This window comes from Ahaetulla prasina, chromosome 18 (assembly GCF_028640845.1).
Source record: "Ahaetulla prasina isolate Xishuangbanna chromosome 18, ASM2864084v1, whole genome shotgun sequence".
In the NCBI taxonomy this organism is placed as follows: domain Eukaryota; kingdom Metazoa; phylum Chordata; class Lepidosauria; order Squamata; family Colubridae; genus Ahaetulla; species Ahaetulla prasina.
This window is the reverse complement of record NC_080556.1, coordinates 8,053,487-8,077,084: the sequence shown is the minus strand read 5'-3', so window position 1 is coordinate 8,077,084 and position 23,598 is coordinate 8,053,487. Positions and strand designations below refer to the sequence as shown.

The window sequence follows — 23,598 nt, the reverse complement described above, 5'->3', positions numbered from 1 at the left end:
CATTAAGCCGTTTGAGCCACCGTGCCACTTGGTGCCGTGGTTAGAATGCAGTATTGCAGGCTTACTCTGCCCACTGCCCACAGTTCAATCCTGAGCGACTCAAGGTTGACTCAGCCTTCCATCCTTCCAAGGTCGATAAAAACCAAGATGCCGACTCTGTAAACTGCTTAGAGAGGGCTGTAAAGCACCGCGAAGCAGTATATAAGTCTAAGCGCTATTGCTATTTCTGCACTATCAGCAAAGTCACCTGCCTCTTCGTGAGATCAGAGCAAAGTTGTTAAAAAGAAAGTCAGAAAAATTCTACCCCTAACGTGCTTTACCTTGTCGCTGTGCTCCATGAACTCGGCCAAATTGAGCAGGGTCTGGGTGACCTCAGCAATATCCTGAGATGTCAGTGCCAGCTCGATGCTCCGGATCAGCTCATCCTGTTGGTCTTCGTTCAGCTCAGACCAGCATGAAACAAAGGCCGCATTGAACAGATCTCTGGGTTGTGGGTGGGGGAGCAAAAGGGGGATACAGAGAATGGAACAGTAAGTCTGCCAATATTGAACATACCACTTCACTGATCCAGACTGAACCCAGACCCACATCTCATTAGAGCAGAGGTCTCCAATCTGGGCAACTTTCAGCCTGGCGGACTTCAGCTACCAGAATCCCCCAGCCAAGTACTTACCGTATTTTTCGGTGTATAAGACGCACCTTTTTACCCCCAAAAAAGAGGGTGAAAATCTGGGTGCGTCTTATACACCGAATGCAGCCCCGCACCACCTGCGCCCCCCCGCGCACCCTTCGGAGGTTGTCAGCCTCTGTGCGTTGCACAGCCGCGCATCCTCATGAAAATGGTCTTGCATCTGCCATGGCGCTTCAAAGGGCCGCACTACAGCTGATCAGCGCTGTAGGCAGCTAGTAGACCAGTGCCTCTATTTTTAAAGAAGGTGGACCGGTGTGCTCCCAAAAAAAAAGGCAATTAGTAGACCGGTGCCTCTATTTTTAAAGAAGGTGGACCGATGCGCTTCCAAAAAAAGGCAAGTAGACCAGTATGGCTCTGCTAGGCAGAATTCTTTTTTTATTGTTTTCCTCTCCCAAAATTAAGGTGCATCTTATACACCAAAAAATACGGGAGTCTTGGATATGTTCATCTTCAAATGCACAGCATGCAATCGATTTAACCTTTGCTGCAAAACATTCAGGTTCTCACCGAAACACCCAGGACCATCAGCCTCCGAAAATCCACATTCCAAATGTCTAGGGAGATTCTCAGTCACCCAGATCATGGCTGTCCCAAAGGTGCTTTTATTCCAAGAGGCAACTGGGCTTTCTTGCGGAATGCAGGTGAAGAGGGAAGTCACATCATGGGAAACCATGGTCTCGTTTGGGTCCAGTTTTAGTTCCCAAACCTTGCTGGCGACGTCCCATGAATTGTTGATGTGATGCGTGGTGTTGCCACCTGGAGGAGCTAATAAAGTGCTTAAACGTTCCACGATGTGGTTGTCAATCCCCAAACGGCTTGCCATAGGTGGATGGGAGGTGGGAAATGGAAGCCGCCACGATGGAGGGAACAACGGCGCAGCAATGACCTGGCCGGTAACAAAATGCTCAGCTGGGACGGCGTCGGCTTCGATCGCAGCAGTCACGAACGCAAGGCTGATAGCGGCATTCTCCCGCCACCCACACAGCTGACTGGCGGATCTCCGAAGCCCAACTGATTGGCAGTCGGAGACCAGACGGAGCCCGGAAGCGCAAGCACCAGATGGTGGACTGCTGATGAGAAGCCGGATGCTGCTTGGTGGGACGGGGCGTGGTCTTGCCTATATATATAGAGCAGCGGTCTCCAACCTTGGCAACTTTAAGCCTGGCGGACTTCAACTCCCAGAATTCCCCAGCCAGCTTTGCTGGCTGGGGGGTTTCTGGGAGTTGAAGTCCTCCAGGCTTAAAGTTGCCGAGGTTGGAGACCCCTGCTATAGAGCACTGGGAGGCAGTTTGCTCCCAGCACTGACTTTGCAACTGTCAAAACTCATTTGTGTTTGAATAAACAAGTACCAACCGTTTCCACAGCTTGTTCGTTTCTGCATTCGTAAGGCCTGGGGACTGGACGCCCAGAGAGTTGTAGGAGACAAGAGTTGATGCTGCTGACAATTGGTCTGAGTGGAGTTCCTTCTTTGTGGATTTTGGGGAGTCCACAAAGAAGTCCCGTTGACTCTTGAAAAAAACACCTTTGGGATTCACATCCCAGACCAAAACACTTCTACTATCACACACACACACACACACTTCCCTTAAACATTTTTTTTTTACACTTGCATTAAACAACCAAGTGGACACTTCTTTGTCTTCTCCCTGGATTGATGTTGGATTTCTACCTGGCCATGGGGTTGTAGGCCTGAGCCAAGGCCCAGCACGAGCGCAGTGAGGGCGATGAGGAGTCTTTCAACAGCTCCAGGCTCAGCCGCCTCAGCCATTCCAACCAATCGTCCTTGGAAACTCTTCGGGCTGCTCCCCAGGCCTGGAATGCAAAGTGCTCTTCTGTGAGTTGCTGCAATCAGCTACTCGTCAGGGCCAGAAAAACTGACCACTTCTGCAGCCCTGAAAGGCCCCCCCCTCCCCAAAATCATGTTGCTGAAATTCAGTGAAAAACTTCTGGGGCTTAATGTCCCGCGCTGCTTCTGCCAGCAAAAACAGAGTCCGAGAGGGCTGTGCATGTCCCCCCCCCGGGGGGCCATTTTTCGGCTGCAATGACTTCCTGCAGCCCTCTGGCAACGAAAACAAGCTCAGTTTTTGCTGGCAGAGGGCTAGCAAAACAAACTAAAAACAAAACCAGGGCCTCTGTGGCTCAGACTGCTAAGTCTGTCTGTTATTAACACAGCTGCTTGCAATTACTGCAAGTTCAAGTCCCACCAGGCCCAAGGTTGACTCAGCCTTCCATCCTTTATAAGGTAGATAAAATGAGGGCCCAGATTGTTGGAGGCAATAAGTTGACTTTGTATATAATATACAAATGGATGAAGACTATTGCTTGACATAATGTAAGCCGCCCTGAGTCTTCGGAGAAGGGCAGGATATAAATGCAAATAAAAAAAAATGAGAAATGTTTCCCCTTTTGCACTTGAACATGCAAGAAGGGACAGGGAAAGAGGAAAGAGAAAGAAAAAGAAGGGAAGATGGGAAGAGTGCAAGGAAGGAAAAATAAAGTGGGGAAAGAAGAAGGAAGGCGAAGGAAGAAGGAAGGAAAAAGAAGGGAAGGAAGGAAGGAAGAAAGGAAGGAAGGAAGGGGATTATAAAGAGAGGGAGGGAGGGTCTGAGGGAAGTCCTGCCTTAGCACTTGGCCATCACAAGTGCCCCTGACAGAAGTGATGTCAAGCTGGCCACACTCACCCTGGCCCTGCCCACCCCGGCCCCCCAAGGACAAACACAACCCTGATGTGGCCCTCAATGAAACTGAGTTTGACACCCCTATGCTAGATCATCACAAACTGGTCCTGCTAATGTTGAGAAGTGCATCTCGGCCCATCGCAGCCCCAAGGTTTTTACCTTCTGTAAGTTGATGGTGCTGACGTGCAGCTTCTTCATGGGCCCCGTTTCAACTGGGCCGCTGGGCAGGGCCTCTCCTTGGCTGCTCCTCTGCATCCGGTGCTGGTATATCAGGGGGTCATCTTCTTCATCCGCGAGGGTGTAGCCCTAATGCAGAGCAGAGTAGCTGTTCATCAAAACCGAACCTAGCTTTATATTTGGGGCATAGCTTGTGGCCAAATGGAAGAGTCCAGACTCCAGAGTGAAAGATTGGCATCTACGTGTCTCATCGTTTCAACTTGTCATTAAAGGAAGCGGGGGGGGGGAGGAGAGGTGTTAGTTACGGGAGGCTTAAGTAGAGAAAATGAAACTTCTACAGGTCCAGTGTAGTTTGTGAGAAACTGGAAACTTTCATGGACGATTTCGCAGGTGTGCAAGTGAGACAGATAAGTTCCCATAACAACGGGAACTTTACTTGATCTACATGGAAACTGGGTGGGGGGAATCATTGATTAATAAATACTATGTACTGGGGCCTGAGAAACTCATTCGGGTCTTTTCCTGTGTAAGGTTGAGAGTATCTTGGTGACATTTTGACGAGGTCTCACTCATCATCTTCAGGCTGGTGTCTTCGGCTTCATGCTCGAGAAGCACGAAGCCGAAGACACCAGCCTGAAGATGATGAGTGAGACCTCGTCGAAACGTCGCCAAGATACTCTCAACCTTACACGGGAAAAGACCCGAATATATATATACACACATACATATATACACACATATATACACAAACACACACACACACACACACATAAATAAATTAAGGAACATTATGGAATTAAAGTGAAATTCAGGTGCTTTGAAAAGCTCAGGGCAGGAGCAGAGATGAGAGACAGGTGTCCTTCAAATGAACAGCTTTTATCCTGCCATCTCATTTCGGCTTCTTGAGGAGGTCACTGACCTTCACAATCCTGCAGATGAGGACGTCGTATCGTTGGTGGTTTATCCTGTGACGCACCAAGACTTTGTTCACCATCGGGATAAAGATCTGATACTGCAGGGGTGAGAAGGAGAAGATTAGCACCTGGAAGACTTTCTTTTCTTTGGCAAGGACGACAACGGAAGAGAAGCAGCAGCTCAGAACAAACGCCAAGAGTGAAATTTTTAAAAAATGTAATCTGCACAGGGATGCAGCCCTGAGAGCCAACCTATCACGTTTGATGCATTCTTTCGAAACAGTTTGAGGAAAATCATTAATTTTTTTAATAAGAGAGGGTTACGTTTAACGGAGTTTTTTCTTTCAGCTGTGGAATCTTTTACAGCTCCTTGTTATTGTGTTAAGTTTTGGGCCAAAGCAACCTTCTAAATTTTCAAGCGCCACTGACCTGTTTAAAGAGGTAGGATTCATGTTTTGCAATAAAAAACCCTAGAGCAGGGGTCTCCAACCTTGGCCACTTTAAGACTTGTGGACTGCAACTCCCAGAATTGCAGCTGGGAGCTAAGGTTGGAGACTCCTGCCCTAGAGTGTTGTGTCTCGTCCGATCTCACCACAGCCGGGGCCTTCTTATCTGCTTCTGAACACGGAGGAATGTCCTAGTATGCCTCCCGGCCCCAGCCCTGGCTCCATGCCCAGACAGGCTGAGGAGGAGGAAGCACCTCTCGGCCCCAGCCCTGGCTCCATGCCCAGACAGGCTGAAGAGGAGGAAGTATCTCCAGCCCCCAGCTCTGGCTCCATGCCCAGGCAAATGGAGCAACTAGACCCCTCCCCCTCCTCCACAGCATGTGAGCCTGAGGGAGGTCAATTGCCAACAGCTGCCGACTGGAGTGACCCTCGCGTCAGAAGACTTGATAGGCGGAGGCAACAGAAGGAAGGGAGGGGCAGGCCTGGATAAGTGCTGAGTCATGGAGCCACACCCCATGGCCTATATAAAGGATCTGCTTTCTGGCATTCTCTGAGTCAGGCAAAGTCTAAACATATCTTGCTGAAGTCACTTTCTGGTCTCCTGCCTGCTCTGAGGACTTTGCTAGGACTTTGGGCAGAGCTGCAGAGGCAAGCCTGATTCGGATTTCCCTGACCCGGCCATCAGCGGAGGAGTGGGACACGACATCGAGGACGTAGCCAACACTTCATTCAAAACCTATAGGATCTAATGTCTCGTTAAAAGGTCAGACTTACGGTGTCACTTCCCCAATCACCTAAGGAACTATTTACAGAATACAGAATAACAGAGTTTGAAGGGACTTTGGAGGTCTTCTAGTCTATCCCCCTGCACAGGCAGGAAACCCTATACCAGCGATGGCTAACCTTTTCCGGACCCCGAGTGCCCAAAGCGCTCACGCGCCCAAACCCCAAAAATGCAATGCGTGTGTGGCCCCCTCGCATGCACCCCACCCCCCCACATGCGCATGTGCCCCCTGCATGTGCGGTCTCCCCACATGTGGCCCGCTCCCCGCGCATGCACGGCAGAGACCCAAAGACCAGCTGGCTGGCGGGAGGCGCATGCGCGGGGGACCAGAACTGGGGCAATGGCTCGCATGCCAAAGAGAGGGCGCTGCATGCCACCTCTGGCACACGTGCCATAGGTTTGCCATCACGGCCCTATACCATTCCAGACCAATGGTTGTTCAGTCTCTTTTTAAAGCCTCCCAGTGTGGGAGCAGCCACTAGTTCTGGTGGCAAGCTGTTCCACTGATTGATTATTCTCACTGTGGGGAAATTCCTCCTTAGTTCAAGGTTGCTTCTTTCCTTGATGAGTTTCCACCCATTGCTTCTTGTCCTGCCTTCAGGTGCTTTGGAGAATAGCTTGACTCCCTCTTCTTTGGGGCAACCCCTGAGATATTGGAAGACTGCTATCATGTCTCCCCTAGTCCTTCTTTTCGTTAAACTAGACCAGGGGTCAGCAACCTGCAGCTCTGGAGCCGCATGTGGCTCTTTCGTCCCTCTGCTGCGGCTCTGTCGTGTCCCACTCCTCCGCTGACGGCCGGGTCAGGGAAATCCGAATCAGGCGTGCCTCTGCAGCTCTGCCAAAGTCCTAGCAAAGTCCTCAGGGCAGGCAGGAGACCAGAAAGTGACTTCAGCAAGATATGTTTAGACTTTGCCTGACTCAGAGAATGCCAGAAAGCAGATCCTTTATATAGGCCATGGGGTGTGGCTCCATGACTCAGCACTTATCCAGGCCTGCCCCTCCCTTCCTTCTGACGCTGCCGCCTATCAAGTCTTCTGACGCGAGGGTCACTCCAGTCTGCAGCTGTTGGCAATTGACCTCCCTCAGGCTCACATGCTGTGGAGGAGGGGGAGGGGTCTAGTTGCTCCGTTTGCCTGGGCATGGAGCCAGAGCTGGCGGCTGGAGGTATTTCCTCCTCTTCAGCCTGTCTGGGCATGGAGCCAGGGCTGGGGCCGGGAGGCATACTAGGAAATTCCTCTGTGTTCGGAAGCAGATAAGAAGGCCCCGGCTGTGGTGAGATCGGAGGAGACACAACAGGCTCCCTGTTGCCAGTCGGCTCCACAGTTGATCGGGCTTTCGGTTAGGGCAGGTAGAGGAAAAAGGATGCCGTGCTAGGAGGAGACTCTATGGTGGGGAAACCAGACTTCCAGTCAGCAGAGGAAAAAGGACACCATGCTAGGAGGAGACTCTATGGTGGGGGAACCGGATTTCCGGTCAGCAGAGGAAAAAGGACACCATGCTAGGAGGAGACTCTGTGGTGGGGGAACCGGACTTCCGGTCAGCAGAGGAAAAAGGACGCCGCACTAAGAGGAGACTATGATGGGGGAACCGGACTTCCGATCGGCTCCAGAATTGAACCGGGGGCTCCTGGTTAGGACCTTTGTGGCTGTTTTGAGTGTTTAAGGCTGCCGACCCCTGAACTAGACATACCCAGTTCCAGCAACGGTTCTTGATATATTTCAAAGGAAAGGATTTAAAATCCAGTGAAGTCAGGATCTCTCTCCTTGGGAAAATAATGCCCACGTTACCTTTTTCCCCAGCTGGAAGACCAGGGAGGAGAGCGTGTCCATGGCAGTTGTGCGCAGCTCTGGGCTCTGGTCGAGTGTTCGCACGATGGGGTGGATAATCCGCGAAGCGTAATCCGTGAAGTCAAGGGACTCCGTTAATCGGTCCACGGTTTCCAAGGCAGCTCTGGAAGAAGGGAGAAAACAAAAGCACGGCAATAGAATAGAATTTATTGGCCAAGTGTGATTGGACACACAAGGAATTTGTCTTGGTGCATATGCTCTCAGTGTACATAAAAGAAATGATACGTTCATCAAGGTACAACATTTACAACACAATTGATGGTCAATATATCAATATAAATCATAAGGATTGCCAGCAACAAGTTACAGTCATACAGTCATAAGTGGAAAGAGATTGGTGATGGGAACTATGAGACGATTAATAGTAGTGCAGATTCAGTAAATAGTCTGACAGTGTTGATGGAATTATTTGTTTAGCAGAGTGATGGCCTTCGGGAAAAAACTGTTCTTGTGTCTTGTTGTTCTGGTGTGCAGTGCTCTATAGTGTCGTTTTGAGGGTAGGGGTTGAAACAATCGCAAACACACACACACACTAGACCCAGATAAACAAGGAACAAGTTTGGACATCCTTGCGAGAACAAAATTTAAGTATTTGGACAGCACCGGCAAGCATCTTTTCTTAAAAGCCTGTAAAACGGCGAAGATGCGTATGTGGACAACATCCATTCTTACTTGCGAGCAGACAGGGGGGCATCGGGGGCATCGAAGAGCTTCACAATGGGAGGCAGCAATAAGTGCAGGTAATCGTCCAGATTGGCTCCAAACAACTGGATGGCATTCAGCAGCTGGAAAAAGACGGAAAGCAAACTCAGTAGGAACCGAGGGCAAGGTTCAAAACAGCCACTCTGGGTTTAAGCACCGGCATGTGCTCTAATCCAGTGGTAGTCAACCTGGTCCCTACCGCCCACTAGTGGGCGTTCCAGCTTTCATGGTGGGCGGTAGGGGTTTTGTCCCATACTGAAGCACTTTCCTTTTTTTAAAATTTAATTGACTTTTTAAAAAATTTCATAAAATTATTTAAAAACAATTTCATTAGGTTTTCATAAAATTCCCCCTGACAATTTAAATTTCTGAAAATATACGATTTGTATCGCCCGTGCCTAAGTTTAGTTGTTAGGTAAGTGAAACTAAATGGCGCTATAGTGCGACCGCAAACAAAAGAGCCTCGTCCCAGAATAGCTCGCGCATCTCCCCCCACACCACCCAGCTGTAACAGACAAGCAGAGCTGGTAGCCAGCGCCCCCCCAACCTACTTTATAAATCACCATTACTGTGGAACCAGTGGGCGGTTAGAAAATTTTACTACTAATAGAGATACAAAAATGGGCGGTAGGTATAAAAAGGTTGACTACCTCTGCTCTAATCCTAATTTATTTGAGTGAGCGTAAAGCAATTGGGACACGCACTTCAATGTTTTTAGCAGAACTGAAACAAATGACGTTCGGGTCAGGGGTGTCAAACTCAATTTCATTGAGGGCCGCATCAGGGCTGTGGTTGAACTCGGGTGGCCGGGCAGGCATGATCAACTGGGTGGGCATGGCCAGCTTAACACCACTCCCCAAACTGCTGGCATGTTTCCTCTTCGCATTGGGTAGACCAGTACAACCCCTTGGCCGGAGCCGACCTACATCGCGGGCTGCATCCGGCCCACGGGCTTTGAGTTTGACACCCCTGCATTAGGTCTTCCTGGGAACGAAAGATGCATATCCAGGGGTGGGGCTGCTGGGGGTTCGCAGGGGGTTCGGGAGAACCTCTAGCTAAGATTCTGTGCAGTTTGGAGAATCCCCAAATCCCACTCCTGGCTGGACCCGCCCACCCCACCCCTCCCAGGAGTCCCTATGCGGCCCATTTTGGATGCAGGTGTGCGCGGAGGCTTGGGAAGGGCGAAAAACAGGCCTACCAGAAGTTCAGGAAGGCTGGAAATGGGCCAGTTTCTGGCCTCCAGAACCTGGGGAGGCCGTCTTCACCCTCCCAGATGATCAAGAAAAGCCTCCAGAGCCGGGGAGGGCAAAAACGCCCCCACCCCTGCCGTGGTGGAGGAGGCAGACTAGGCCACGCCCACCATGGCCACGCCTACCCAGCAACCGGGCAGAGAACCCCTTGCTAAAGTTTTTGAAGCCCAACCCCGCATGTATCCAGGATGATTAACTTATCCAGGCCTGCAGCAGGCCAGGATTCTGAGGGCCGATCGTAGTTTGAATCAGACCCTGGTGTGGGATGCAACCACCCGTGTCCCTCCGGCTCACCTTGGTGGATACGCTGCGGGTGCTGCTGCTGTCGTGCATGAAGACGCGAAGCATGTGCGGGATGAGCTGGGGAAGGTAGAGCTTGAATTCGCCACCGAGGGCCACCACTATCTGCTCGATGAGGAGGATAATCGTGCTCTGGATGGAGTTATTTACCACCCAGAAATCCTGGACGGGGTGGGAAAAAGGTGGAAAGGGAGTAATGTTAAGACAGAAAGCATGAAAAAGAACTGACTCACAATTACAGTCATTACAGGTTAAATAATTCCCTCAACACAGTCAAACTATTCACTAAGTCTGCACTTACTATTAATCTTCTCATCGTTCCCATCACCCATCTCCTTCCACTTATGACTGTATGACTGTAACTTTGTTGCTTGTATCCTTATGATTTATATTGGTATTGGTTGTTTCCTGATTGCTTATTTGTACCCTATGACTATCATTAAGTATTGTACCTTATGATTCTTGATGGATGTATCTTGTCTTTTTATGTATACTGGGAGCCTATGCACCAAGACAAATTCCTTCTATGTCCAATCACACTTGGCTAATAAAAAAAATTCTATTCTATTCTATTCTCATATTTTCTTTTCTATTCTATTCTATTCCATTCCATATTTTCTATTCTGTTCTATTCTATTCTATTCTATTCTATTTTATTCTATTCTCATATTTTCTTTTCTTTTCTTTTCTTTTCTATTCCATTCTATTCTATTCTATTCCATTCCATATTTTCTATTCTATTCTATTCTATTCTATTCTATTCTATTCTATTCTATTCTATTCTATTCTATTCTCTATTCTGGTTCAAAGGTTAACTCCAGCATCAGAAGCTTCACTTCTATCTCGGAAAGATGGAAATTTGCTTTATATTCAAAATTTTACGATGGACCAAACCAAATCTCTGCAGTCATCCGAGACTGGATTTCCCCCTCTCACAGTTTAGAACAAAAATTTCTCTTTGACAGCAGCATCTACTTTTTTTTTAAACTTTTCTGCACCGCCTTAAAATTCCTCCCCTCTCCTGCCTTTCCTGGACATCCTTCTCAAATACATTTTCCAGCAAGGCGGGTATGAATGTGTCCAAAAGCTGGCATTTGTTTTCTCAACAGAAGAGCCAGGGAAATATTGCAAACCAGCTGAACAAATGTTGTTCTTGATTCCGTATTTGTGAACTAACCCTAATATATGCCTTGTGCCCCAGTGATGGGATTCAAATAATTTAACAGCCAGTTCTCTGCCCTAATGACCAGCTGGGTAGGTGTGGCTCGGTGACCGTGTGGCCATGGCCAAGTCAGCGTCACTCACGTTGATGGGTGCTTTGCTTTAGCTGTTACAATGTAATAAGGTTTAACAAGAGAGGCAGTTTCTGTAAGCGGGGCAACAAAGATTAGGCTAGAAACACCACCAGAACGTTTCAGTTCCTTACAGGATTAGCCCTGTAAAGTGGGGAAAAAAACAAAATAAGAGTTCTTCCAACAACCGGTTCTCCCGAATCGGTGCGAACTGGCTGAATCCCACCACTGATTGTGCCACTGCCTTTTTCACTTGGCCTTTCATAAGCTGCTGCTTAATGCCAAAGGAAATTCAGGCCCAGGAAGTCATACATCTGCCTCTTTTAAAACATTTCCTCCGAGCTGGGTTTTCTCGTAAATGTTCAAGGCCGGTACTCACTCTCATGAGGGTCACGATTTCATCCATGTAAGGTCGAATATGGCTTCTCACAAAGGAGACCAGCATTCCCAGCTGCTGGAAAAGGAACTAGAAAGGGAGAAAGAGCAAAAACGGCAGGTGCGCTTTGAGGGGGCTTTCCATCCTCACCCCCGCCTCCCCTTCACGTCTTCCGTTCGCTTCTGGTGTCATTGCCGTCTCCCCGAGCACAATTCAACGGCTCACAACCACAGCTTTGCCAACACTGCTGCGCGCTTGCGTGGAATCTCAGGGAAGAAGCACTCCGAAGCATTCAGGCAAGTGCAGAAGTTTCGGGCATGCAAATAAAAACCACCAGAAAGCAAAAGAGACCCCGAAGTTTCCCAACTCTGCTTTCCAAGCCTGTCCTTGCCCTTTCTTCATTTCTTCAGACACGCGCAATTTTTCCCTGCCATCCGTAAACTTTCCCAGCACCCTCCCTTGGGAAAAGAGACAGCAGAAAACCGAGGCAGTTTGCAAAAAAAAGAGAGGCGGTTAAAGTTTCAGGCTGAGAGAGAGATTTTACGGGACTGGTGCAAATTGGGATCCACTTGATCATCCACCTTGACAAGGCAACAGAGGAGAGAGAGAGAGAGAGAAAAGGACCAGTTTGGGGGAAATTAGTGAGAGAGTGCTGTGAAAAAAAAGTAGCAAAAAAGGTGCCCAGAGCACGTCTTAATTCTTTGATTAGGAATTTGATAAGCTTTGTAGCCAACTCAGGAAGTGCCTTTTCGGGGCACTTAAATGCCAAGTGTACCCACCTCGGCTCTTCTCCCCAGCACACTATCACCATCTTCTTTTACCTGCAAATTTTTAAAGACAGTAGGCAAAGTGCATCAAAGGCAGACCCAGAGTCTGGTCACGCAACAAAGGTCGGGTTACCAAAATGTGGCAGCCACTCGGCGGTTTCGTTCTGGGAGGTGGTGAGTCTACAAAAGCTTCTTTAGAATGGCTCCCACCCAGAGCACAGCTATGATTCCCAGCTATGAGGTTATGCAGGGCTCCAGGGCTCCAGTAAATGCTGAAGCTGAGTCTGGATGGATTTTGCTTGGACTCCTTTCCTTCCTTCCTTTCCTTCCTGCCTCTCTTCCGTTCTTCCTTTCCTCTCTATTGCTTTCCTTTCTCCCTCTTCCTTCTCTTCTTCCTTCCTTGCCTCCCTCCCTCTCCCTACTGTCTCTCCTTCTCTCCTTCTTCCTTCTGTCTCCTCTTCCCTCCCTCTCTCTATCCCTCCCTCTTCCTTCTGTCTCCTTTCCTTCCCTCCCTCCCTCTTCCTTCTGTCTCCTTTCCTTCCCTCCCTCTCTCCCTCCCTCTTCCTTCTGTCTCTTCCATCCCTCCCTCCCTCTTCCTTCTCTCCTTTTCCCTCCCTCCCTCCCTCTCTCCCTCCCTCTTCCTTCTGTCTCTTCCATCCCTCCCTCCTTCCCTCCCTCCCTCTTCCTTCTGTCTCCTTTTCCCTCCATCCCTTTTTTTGTTTTTTGTTTCTTTCTTTTTTTCCCGGGGCTGCATTCTCCCTCTTGCAGTTACAGTCAAGGTTTGATCAAAGAGATAAACTGAGACCTGGGTTTATCAGTATCAACCTAGTGGCTGGCCAGGAATGAGGTGTTCTCTCTCTTTGCCCCACAGATCTCCACCTGCAAGTTACAATGAACTTGCTGTTGGAACAGGGTTTCTCAACACTTGGGCTGTTTGAAGATAACATCAGCTCCCAAGGGATTCTGGGAGTTGAAGTCCACATATCTTCAAATGGCCTTCACAATAGACCTGTGCAGATGATTATGGCTTTTTGGTGAGAGGTTACATCAAGGTCTCCTTTGACCATGGCCTGGGGCAACACAGAATGTGTAAGCCTTAGGCAAAATAAGACACTAAAGAGTAGCAGATTAACAACTGGTGGCCAGGAGCTGGGAGAACTTAGCCAGTAGGGATGGGCTACATTCTCCCCTTCTGAAGAGGGCAACCCAAAAACATGTAAGCGATTACAGAGACTTGAGAACAACAACTGGGCAGAAGCACACCAAGAACAGCTGGACTGAGCTAAACAGGCTTCCTTTCTCTGGGAAGGAGAATAATTCCACCTGGGAGTATTTGCAGGAGTGAAATGCTCCCGGTTCAGATCGGATCGTCCGATCCTGTAGCGATGGTGACGGGTGGTTCGGAGAACTGGTAGCAAAAATCCCTCCCCCCCCCGCCCCAGCTGAGCTGCGCGATCATCAGAGATTTTGTTTTTTTACTTTTAAAAGCATTTTTTCTTCAGCCAAACAATGCTTTTAAAAGTAAAAAAAAAAGCCTCTGATGATCGCATGGCTCAGCTGGGATCGTCAGAACCCTTTAAAAGCATTTTTTCTACAAGCTCTTTGGCCGAAGAGGTTGTTTAAAAAAAAATGCTTTTAAAAGGTTCTGGCGATCAGGCAACTCAGATGGGATCATCAGAACCCTTTAAAAGCCTTTTTTCCACTGGCGATCCCAGCTGAGTTGTCTGATCATCAGAGGCTTTTAAAAGTTTTTTTTTTTTTACAACCTCTTCAACTGAAGAGGTTGTAGAAAAAATGCTTTTAAAAGTTTTTTTTTAAAAAAAGTTGGCCACACCTACCCAGTCACATTACCCATCACCACCACCAAGCCACGCCCACAGAACCGGTAGTAATAAATTTTACATTTCATCCCTGAGTATTTGCCATTAAAAAGGAAGTCATAGAGCAGCCATCTTTAGGACAGTTGTGGGTTTCAAAAAATTTTTTACTACCAGTTCTGTGGGTGTGGTTTGGTGGGTGTGGCATGGCTTGGTGGGCGTGGCAGGGGAAGGACACCGTAAAATCTCCATTCCCACCCCGCTCCAGGGGAAGGTTACTGCAAAAATCCCCATTTCCTCCCGATCAGCTGGGACTCGGGAGGCAGAGAAGAGATGGGGGAGGCGGGGCCAGTCGCAATTTTTACTACCGGTTCTCCGAACTACTCAAAATTTCCGCTACCGGTTCTCCAGAACTGGTCAGAACCTGCTGAAACCCACCTCTGCTTTAGGATGAAGAAGAGAAGAACGTTGGCATTGTGCCATTTTCCAACAGGAACAAAAAAAAACAACAACTCACACCCCAGGGAATGGAAATGTCCACTCACTTCTTCAGCCCGCTGGCAGCAGAGATAACTCAGCCAGCCTCTGTCCCCCTCCCTTCTCAAAAGAGCCACGTTTTCAATATTTTTTCTTGGCTGTTTGAAGCGATTTCTGCTTTCCGGGGACAGGAGAAAGAGAAGCCACTCCTCGCAGGGGCGCACTCACCTCCCGGATGGCCCCGTCGCAAACCCGAATGACGTTGAGAAAAGTGGGCATCACTTGAGGCAGGAACTGCACGCACTTGAGCCCGAGGGACTTGAAAATGAAGGTGATGGCTTGGACCACCATGGTGTGGTGATGGGACAAGGACTGGTCCCGGAAGATCCTCATGAGCGCCACCATGGAGACGGCGGGATAGAACTCGTCCAGCGGGAGATTCCCCATGTTAACCAGCATCTCACTGGTGCTGTAGTCAGCTGGAAAGGAGAGAGACGCTCCATTCAAGGTCTGCAGAGCGCAACGGGTGAGCAACATCCAAAGCAAGCCGAAACTGGACTGTGTGTAATGACTTTATGGATCTGAGATAAAAGAGCCTCGAGGAGGATGGAGCTAATCATCAAATGCACTGGAAACCCTGAATGATGGTCGTTGCTTTTTAATTTTGATTCCGATAATCCAATTTAGTCTTAGAGAGGGTTGTAAAGCACAGTGAAGCAGGTGTATAAGTCTAAGGGCTATTGCTATCCTCCTTCCTTTCCTTCCTTCCCTCCCTCCCTCGCTCCCTTCCCTCCCTCCCCTCCCTCCCTCCCTCCTTCCTTTCCTTCCTTCCTTCCTTTCCTTCCTTCCTTCCTTCCTTCCTTCCTTCCTTCCTTCCTTCCTTCCTTCCTTCCTTCCTTCCTTCCTTCCTTCCTTCCCTTCCTTCCTTCCTTCCCAGTGGTTAGAATGCAGTATGGCAGACTAACTCTGCCCATTAGAGAGAGCTATAAAACACTGTAAAGCGGTAAATAAGTCTAAGTGCTATTCCTTCCTTCCTTCCTTCCTTCTTTCCTCCCTCTCTCCCTCCCTCCTTCCCTCCCCTTCCTTCCTTCCGTCCCTCCCTGTGATTAGAATGCAGTATGGCAGGCTAACTCTGCCCACTGCAAGGAGTTTGATCCTGACCGACTCAAGGTTGACTCAGCCTTCCATCCTTCTGAGGTCGATAAAACGAGGACCCAGATTGTTGGGGGCAAGAGGCTGACCCTGTAAACCGCTTAGAGAGAGCTATAAAACACTGTAAAGCGGTATATAAGTCTAAGTGCTATTCCTTCCTTCCTCCCTCTCTCCCTCCCTCCTTCCCTCCCCTTCCTTCCTTCCGTCCCTCCCTGTGGTTAGAATGCAGTATGGCAGACTAACTCTGCCCACTGCAAGGAGTTCGATCCTGACCGACTCAAGGTTGACTCAGCCTTTCATCCTTCTGAGGTCGATAAAACGAGGACCCAGATTGTTGGGGGCAAGAGGCTGACCCTGTAAACCGCTTAGAGAGAGCTATAAAGCACCGTGAAGCGGTATATAAGTCTAAATGCTACTGCTATTGCTACCCAAGCTCAAGAGAGCTAATTTCTGATTTTTTAAAAAAAAGTTAACTACTAAATAACACGACTGCTTTTTTTTTTTTTTTTTTGACAAGAGGCTGACTCAGAATGTTCCTTCCTCAGTTCACTTACAAGAATCTTGGCTCGATTTAGATTCCGAGAGGCTTACGGCCGAAGCATCTCTGGACTGGTCAATCATACCGATGTTCACCTTATGTTTATAGGGATCCAGAGCTCCGAGGAGGCCAAGGACGCGAATAGCCTAAGAGTGAAAATGGGGATTTTAAAAAAAACCAACAACGTTAAGGTGAAGGTTTGATTTGCTGCAATCGGTTTCCCTGGGCCCGCTTTCTCCCGAAAAAGGACATGTGGCCCCCCCTTTTCTGGCAGGCATGAAAAAGAGGGATAAAGCTTTGGTGGATTTGTAAGAAAATCAAGGCCTTTTGGATAAGAATTTGGTGGACTATTCAAAATGTCCTGAAGAAGAAGATAGAGTTCCTGCCGCAATTTTTCCTTTTGGGAATTATAACGGATTGTACAGTGACTGAGATTAAATTGATTTTGAACTTAATAACAGCAGCAAGGCTGTTGATTGGACAATATTGGAAGAAAAAAGAGTTACCTACAATAGAAGAATGGATATTGAAAGTTACTAACTTGGCTGAGATGGCTAAAATCTCAGCCTTTTTGAAAGACAATACGCAGGAAAGATATTTAACTGAATGGAAAAAATGGATTATTTACAAAACAGATATCAGATTAAGAGATATCAGATTGCCTTTGAATAATTAGGATGTATTATTTTATATAATGGGGGGGGGTTAGGAAATAAAAAGATTTGGATGAGGTTAATTGGATTAGAAGGGAAAATGTTACTCTATGTTTGGTTTATGTATAACAATACCTTGTGATTGACCCGGGAAGCCGGGGGTGGTGGTGGTGAAGGGAGGAGGGAAGGGGGTTTTGCGGGGGGGGGGGAGTGGGGGGGAAAGGGGAAAAAATGTTTTTGTTTGTTAAAACTTTTTCAATTAAAAAAAAAAGAGGGATAAAGCAAATTCGTCTTCGTTTCGACACATTCGAGGGAATTTTTCCCCAAAGCTCCTCCTCCCCTCTCAGCCGGGTGATGCAGAGGGAGCAAAGAGGCCTACCTCTCTTCGGGTACCCTGGTTCTGCTCCGTTTTCAAGAAATTCAGCAGCACCTCCAGGAGAGTCGGATATTTCCTATAGGGTTCCACCACATAGCCAGTGCTGGCTACCAGCTGCCCCAGGGTCCATAAAGCCACCTGGGAAAGACCCACCACAAAAAGAAAACAGAATTACAGCCCCCATCTAAATACCGTATTTTTTGGAATATAAGACGCACCTTTTTCCACCCAAAAAAGAGGGTGAAAATCTGGGTGCGTCTTATACTCTGAATGTAGCCCATGCAGATTCTCAAACGGAGGTTTCAGAGGCTGAAAGAAGCTTCAGAAAAAAAGCCCCCAAACAGAGCTTCAGAAAAGAGGCCCTTAAACAGAGCTTCAGAGGCTTTTTTTCGGAAGCTCAGTTTTGGAGGCTTTCAGAGGCAGTTTTTTTTTTTCTTAAACAGAGTTTCAGAGGCAGAAAAAAAGCAAAAAAAAGCAAGGCACGGAGCTCACAACCAAGGAACCTGTTGTTAAAATTCACCTCTGGGAACAGCTGACTGGGGGTATTCCGGGAGGCCGATCCACCTGCCAATCAGCTTTTTTCTTATTTTCCTCCCCAAAAACTAAGGTGCGTCTTATACTCCAAAAAATATGTAGCTTGCCAACTGTTTGGCCGCATTGACTAAAGGGGCCAGAACCGAAGCAAACAGCATGGCAGGTTTCTCTAGCAGACGCCAATTTTATTTCTTCACAAAAGTAGTTTAATTTTTTAAAAAAAGCGAACAATGCAAAACAGAACCCGATTTAAGAACATTCACAACAGGGGAACAGCAATGTGGCCCATTTCAAGAGGGCAACAACGTGGCTAAGACAGATGAAGAACGGTGGCAGGAACTGGGTATGTCTAGTTTAATGTAAAGGAGGACTAGGGGTTGTCATTAGGAAAATGCCAATGGGAAACAAAGACAACAACGCAAGCAATAATTCTTAAGACCAGTGGTTTATTGTTTCTAATGATCTGGAACGTAAGAAACGAATAGATATAAAAGATATAATAGCAGTAATACACTTGCATTAACAAGCCATTGCAATGGGGTCCAATGATATATATAGCACGTCCTACATGGATTGCTATAAATCAAAGGGCTCCAAGCAGATCTCTAAGCCTATCCTTCATAATCATCTTCTAACCACATGCACACTTCACAATTTCACTAGCTGTCACTTTCCATAAACACCTGTGTACATTACTTTCGGTTCCTTGTTTCCAACAGTTTCATTCTTCCTGTATAAACCTATCCATACAAGTGCATACTTTGCAAAAAAACATGTTTCACGGTTAGCCACGGCTCAGTAGGATTACAAATAGTTCTGCTACATTTTGAAACTATCCTAGCTGAAAACTTTGGTTCATATTTTTTTTCTCCTGGGGCCTGCCATCATCCATAGGACTTACTGAACCTAATAGATCAATAGGCTATGTTTTTTGATTCTCACAGGGTGACATGACAGCAGTGTTCCAATATTTGAGGGGCTGCCACAAAGGAGAGGGAGTCAAGCTGTTCTCCAAAGCTTCAAAAGGCAAGGCGAGAAACAACGGTTGGACGCTAACCGAGGAGAGAAGCAATCTAGAACTAAGGAGAAATTTCCTGACAAGTGAGAAGAATTAACCTGTGGAATGGCTCGCCTCCAGAAGTTGTGGTTTTTGAAAAGAGATTGGATAACCATCTGTTTGAAATGGTATAGGTCTTCTATTTGAGCAGGGAGGTGGACTAGAAGACCTCCAAGGTCCCTTCCAACTCCGTTATTCAGCCCAGGGAGAGAGAATCAGCCTTGAACTCCCCTTCAAACTCAAGGGGGGCTCATAAGCAGAGCAGATCATCCCTGGCATAAAAAAAGTGTGTGTGGGGGACAATTTCTCAGGTTCAAGAGGTTGTTATGTCTGCGCCCCCCGAGCCGGGCCCCCTTCCAGAAAGTGACTTGGAAAGTGAGGGGCAAGGGCCATCAGGACTTACTTCGGGAGCACCGGCTTCCCTGGCTCAGTTCCAGGAGCCAGAGGCAGGCCAGGTGGAAGAGATAACGAGGCCTCCGTCCCCTGACTCTCCCCCCCCCCCCGCCATGCCTCCAGATTCAGCTGATGGCAATCAGGCCTGGCTGGACCCTAGGTTTCATAGGCAGGAGAAGCGGGAACAACAGAAGCAGGGGTGGGGCAGGCCTAGGAAGTGCTGAGTCATGGAGCCACACCCCACAGGATATAAAAGTAGCAAGGGCTGCTATGCCTCTTTGTAGCAGGCAAAATCAACTGCTTGACTAAAGCTGAAGTACTGTTTGTTGACTCATCGGTATCGAGGGAGATAACAGAGGCACTTGGCAGACGCTCGCTAGTTTGCTGCCAGAGCTGATAGTTGCCGGCTAATTAAGCCATCGCTCGGACGGAGGCGAAGGGGGGACAGAACAGAGGTGGACCGAATCATCACCTCTGCAGGCCACTCACCTGTCTTTTGGCGAGCAAGGAGGAGTCCTGGAGCATGTCCATGATGATGATGAAAAGCTCATCCACCCACTTTCTCATTTCCAGCCCACTCACCTATTTTGGGGAGGGAGGGGGGGGAGAAAGGGAAATCCAGATATGAAAAACAGCAAAGTCCGGAACGCAAAAGGGTAAAAGACTCACTTCTTGCGGCGGCGGCCGAAAGAGGACCGGCACAACTTACCTGGGCCAGTTCACCGATGGTAGCCAAGACATTATTGATCACACCGGGGTTTGGATCAGGGTCTGGGTCTTTTAGCTTCACGATCAACGCCTGTCGAAGGGCGCAGAAAACAAGGCAAAAATGACAAGCCAAAAGGATCACATAACTTACAGATCCTCCTTACTACTACAATGGAGCCCAAAAGTTCTCTCGTTAAGTGTGACGTTGGTTAAGTGAGTTTTGCCCCAGCTTACGTCCTTTCTTGCCCCGGTTGTTAAATGAATCGTTCCCGCTGTTAAGTTAGTAACCTGGTTGTTAAATGAATCTGGCTTCCCCATTGACTGTGCTTGTCAAGAGGGTCGCTAAAGGGGATTACGTGACCACCCCCCCCCCCGGGACACTGCAACCCGTCATAAATACGAGTCGGTTGCCAAACATCTGAATTTTGATCAGGGGACCACGAGAATGCTGCAGACGGTTGTAAGTGTGAAAAACGGTCAGAAGTCACAGTTCTTCAGTGCCGTTGGTTAACTTTGAACGGTCACTAAACGAACCGTTGTTAAGTCGGGGGCTACTTGTACACATTTCTTTCTCATCCCCTTGAGGAAAGGACATTTGAAGCTCTCCCCTCGGTAGGAAAGAGATGGGATGCAGTCATTAAATCCATCTGTCTTTCAACATGGGGGCTGTTGTGTCTCGTCCGATCTCACCACAGCCGGGGCCTTCTTATCCGCTTCCGAACTCGGAGGAATGTCCTAGTATGCCTCCCGGCCCCAGCCCTGGCTCCATGCCCAGACAGGCTGAGGAAGAAGAAGTGCCTCCAGCCCCCAGCCCTGGCTCCATGCCCAGGCAAACGGAGCAACTAGACCCCTCCCCCTCCTCCACAGCATGTGAGCCTGAGGGAGGTCAATTGCCAACAGCTGCCGACTGGAGTGACCCTCGCGTCAGAAGACTTGATAGGCGGAGGCAACAGAAGGAAGGGAGGGGCAGGCCTGGATAAGTGCTGAGTCATAGAGCCACACCCCATGGCCTATATAAAGGATCTGCTTTCTGGCATTCTCTGAGTCAGGCAGTCTAAACATATCTTGCTGAAGTCACTTCCTGGTCTCCTGCCTGCCTTGAGGACTTTGCTAGGACTTTGGCAGAGCTGCAGAGGCACGCCTGATTCGGATTTCCCTGACCCGGCCGTCAGCGGAGGAGTGGGACACAACAGGGGCTGGCAGAAGAGAGACACTGGAGGCTGATGACTCTGGAGGGCAAAGGGAAGGACTGTTGTGGCCCGCCAGCGGCCAGCAGAGCTGGCAGCAGATTCAGACAGTGAGGAAGTTGGGGAGGAACATGGGTCAGTCCTGGAGTCTGGGGAAGGCTCTGATGAGGGCTCTGCGTCGGAGACAGAGAGGGGGCCAGGGCCGTCCGACAGTTATCAGCTGCCTTCGGAGTCAGACATCAGTGAGGCAGATGAACAGCTGGAGCCTGTTCCCAGTGTGCGCATGCGCAGAGTTGCCATACGAAGGGAACAGCTGAAGAACAAGCGTCGACTTGGGAGTAAGGCCACGGGCGGACAATGAATGGAGGGAATAAAAGAGAAGCGAAAGGGGAGTGGAGTTTGCAGGAGACAATTAGTTCGCTTAATTGGTTCGTGACTCTCCGAGACTCCTTGCCAAGTTTTGAAGATATCAAAACTCTCCAAGCCAGATAAGGTCTGTGAGTGTAAACTCACCCTTGAAAGACTTTGCTGGATGTGAATGAGAGAAATTCACAGTTAACTTTAATAAAAAAAGGGGGTTTTGGTTGGGATCAGGAGTCTGCTTCGTGATTTGGGAACGCCTAGGTCAGAACAAGGACGTTGCAGTAACGAAGGGATGCATTTGGGGATTCAGAAAGTCACCCCCGTACTCCACGGCCGCCTTACCTTGAGGATGGGTTCCATATAGGGGCGAATGAGCCGGGGGGCATTGGATACTAAGTGTCCCAACATCCTGGCACTCTGTTCTTTGATCCTGCCCACGCCACTGTGTTCCAGCTCGGTCAGGATCTGGAAGGGAGAAGGCGGATGGTTCCAGGTTAATAGCAAGAGAAGGGGAGAACAAAAATTCAGCTCAGACGTGAAAGGCCGATTTGTATGAATTTGACGTCCTTAGTCCTCAAAGGGCCAAAAAATGCTCCTCTGAATTTTCTATACCTCTTAACTTATCACTACTGATGTACTCGCATTAGCAGTAGCCGTTAGACTTATATACCGCTTCACAGTGCTTGGCAGCCCCCTTTAAGCGGTTTACAGAGCCAGTCTATCGCCCCCAACAATCCGGGTCTTCGTTTTACCAACCTCGGAAGGACGGAAGGCTGAGTCATCCTTGAGCCAGTGAGGATTGAACTCCTGGCAGTGGGCAGAATCAGCCTGTGATGCTGCATTTCTGACCCCTGTGCCACCCATCCATCATTAGCGGATATTAATGTATCCACTCAGAATTGCCTCCCCTTCTCTATAATTTTGGCTTCAGGGCAGAAAGAATCTCCAAGGGTGGTTAAGAAATATGAAATAAAAAAGAAGGGGGAACTTCTGAAAACCTATAAACGTCGGCGCTGTTAGCCTGTTTACAAAGGCAAAAAATAAAAGCCAAAACAGTCCCATCCATCTCTGAGCTACAATTAAATGACATTTTGGGGCATTGCCAGGGTGAAGAGAGGGTTTGGCTCGATACCTCACCCAGGGGTCTGTAAACTTGGCTCCTTTAAGACTTGTGGACTTCAATTCCCAGAGTTCCTCTGGGAGTTGAAGTCCACAAGTCTTAAAGGAGCCAAGTTTGCAGACCCCTGCCTCAGCCGATACCATTACCTGAATTAGCATTTTCCGGAGGAATGGCATGACAAAAGCCGGGTTCATGCTGCTGAGCCGGCCCACGGTGCAGATGGCCAGCTCACGGATTTCAAACACCTGGTCGTTCAGAGCAACGAAAAGTGCTTGCAAGTTCTCTGCCTGGGCCAGGTGTGCATCGAAGCGCTCGTCCAAGGATGCCAGCACGCAGTACCGTATGTCAGGGTCTGGAGAGGGCAAATTTATACAGCAGATGCTTGGGAAAAAGCCCAAGCAGGGAGCAAGCAACGTGATCAAGTCCACCGAACCTTGGCTTGATCCAGCACCCTCTGCAAGTAGTCCTTGACTTACGGCCACAACCGAGGCCAAAATTCCTGTTGCTAAGCAAAGCAAGGGTTTTATCCCATTTTATGACCTCCCTTGCCAGAGTGGTTGAATGTGAACCTGGCTCCCCCGTTGAGTTGGGATTATTGTCAGAAGGTCACAAAAGGGGACTCTGCAACCGTCATAAATACGAGTCAGTTGCCAAGTGTTTTGAATTCTGATCAGGTGACCAGTGGGGTGCTGTAAGGGTGACCACCATAAGTCACTTTTTCCAGGGCGGTGGTAACTTCGACTGGCCACTAAACGAACGGTTGTAAGTTGAGGACTACCTGCATCAGGTGCTCTTCAGGCAGCTGGAAGTTATTTCTCATCATCAGCTGCTAAGTTACCTTCATTGCAGATAGCAAGAAATAAAGTTCGGACCCAAATTCTCCTAGAAAGGCATCCCGCTTCCCCAGGAAGATACCACCAAGCGGTTTATTTATTTATTTATTTATTTATTTGATTTTTATACCGCCCTTCTCCCGAAGGACTCAGGGCGGTGTACAGG

The 23,598-nt window shown here is 48.5% G+C and overlaps 1 protein-coding gene across 2 annotated transcripts in view; it reads right to left on the bottom strand.

The window, feature by feature from the left end:
* The window catches only part of MTOR (mechanistic target of rapamycin kinase), a 95,024-nt gene that overhangs the window by 56,503 nt on the left and 14,923 nt on the right, over positions 1-23,598 (bottom strand). Inside the window, exons 13-28 of one of the 2 annotated variants that reach the window (XM_058161019.1) lie at positions 22,746-22,951; positions 21,822-21,944; positions 19,931-20,020; positions 19,711-19,803; positions 17,241-17,375; positions 16,225-16,354; positions 14,747-14,997; positions 12,237-12,278; positions 11,461-11,547; positions 9,784-9,951; positions 8,210-8,322; positions 7,478-7,640; positions 4,466-4,558; positions 3,529-3,675; positions 2,361-2,503; positions 321-483 (exon numbers count right to left, since the gene is read on the bottom strand). In XM_058161019.1, coding sequence (XP_058017002.1) covers positions 321-483; positions 2,361-2,503; positions 3,529-3,675; positions 4,466-4,558; positions 7,478-7,640; positions 8,210-8,322; positions 9,784-9,951; positions 11,461-11,547; positions 12,237-12,278; positions 14,747-14,997; positions 16,225-16,354; positions 17,241-17,375; positions 19,711-19,803; positions 19,931-20,020; positions 21,822-21,944; positions 22,746-22,951 — 2,147 coding nt within the window. The remainder of the gene's footprint in view (positions 1-320; positions 484-2,360; positions 2,504-3,528; positions 3,676-4,465; positions 4,559-7,477; positions 7,641-8,209; positions 8,323-9,783; positions 9,952-11,460; positions 11,548-12,236; positions 12,279-14,746; positions 14,998-16,224; positions 16,355-17,240; positions 17,376-19,710; positions 19,804-19,930; positions 20,021-21,821; positions 21,945-22,745; positions 22,952-23,598) is intronic. The other variant, XM_058161020.1, reaches the window with a different exon arrangement.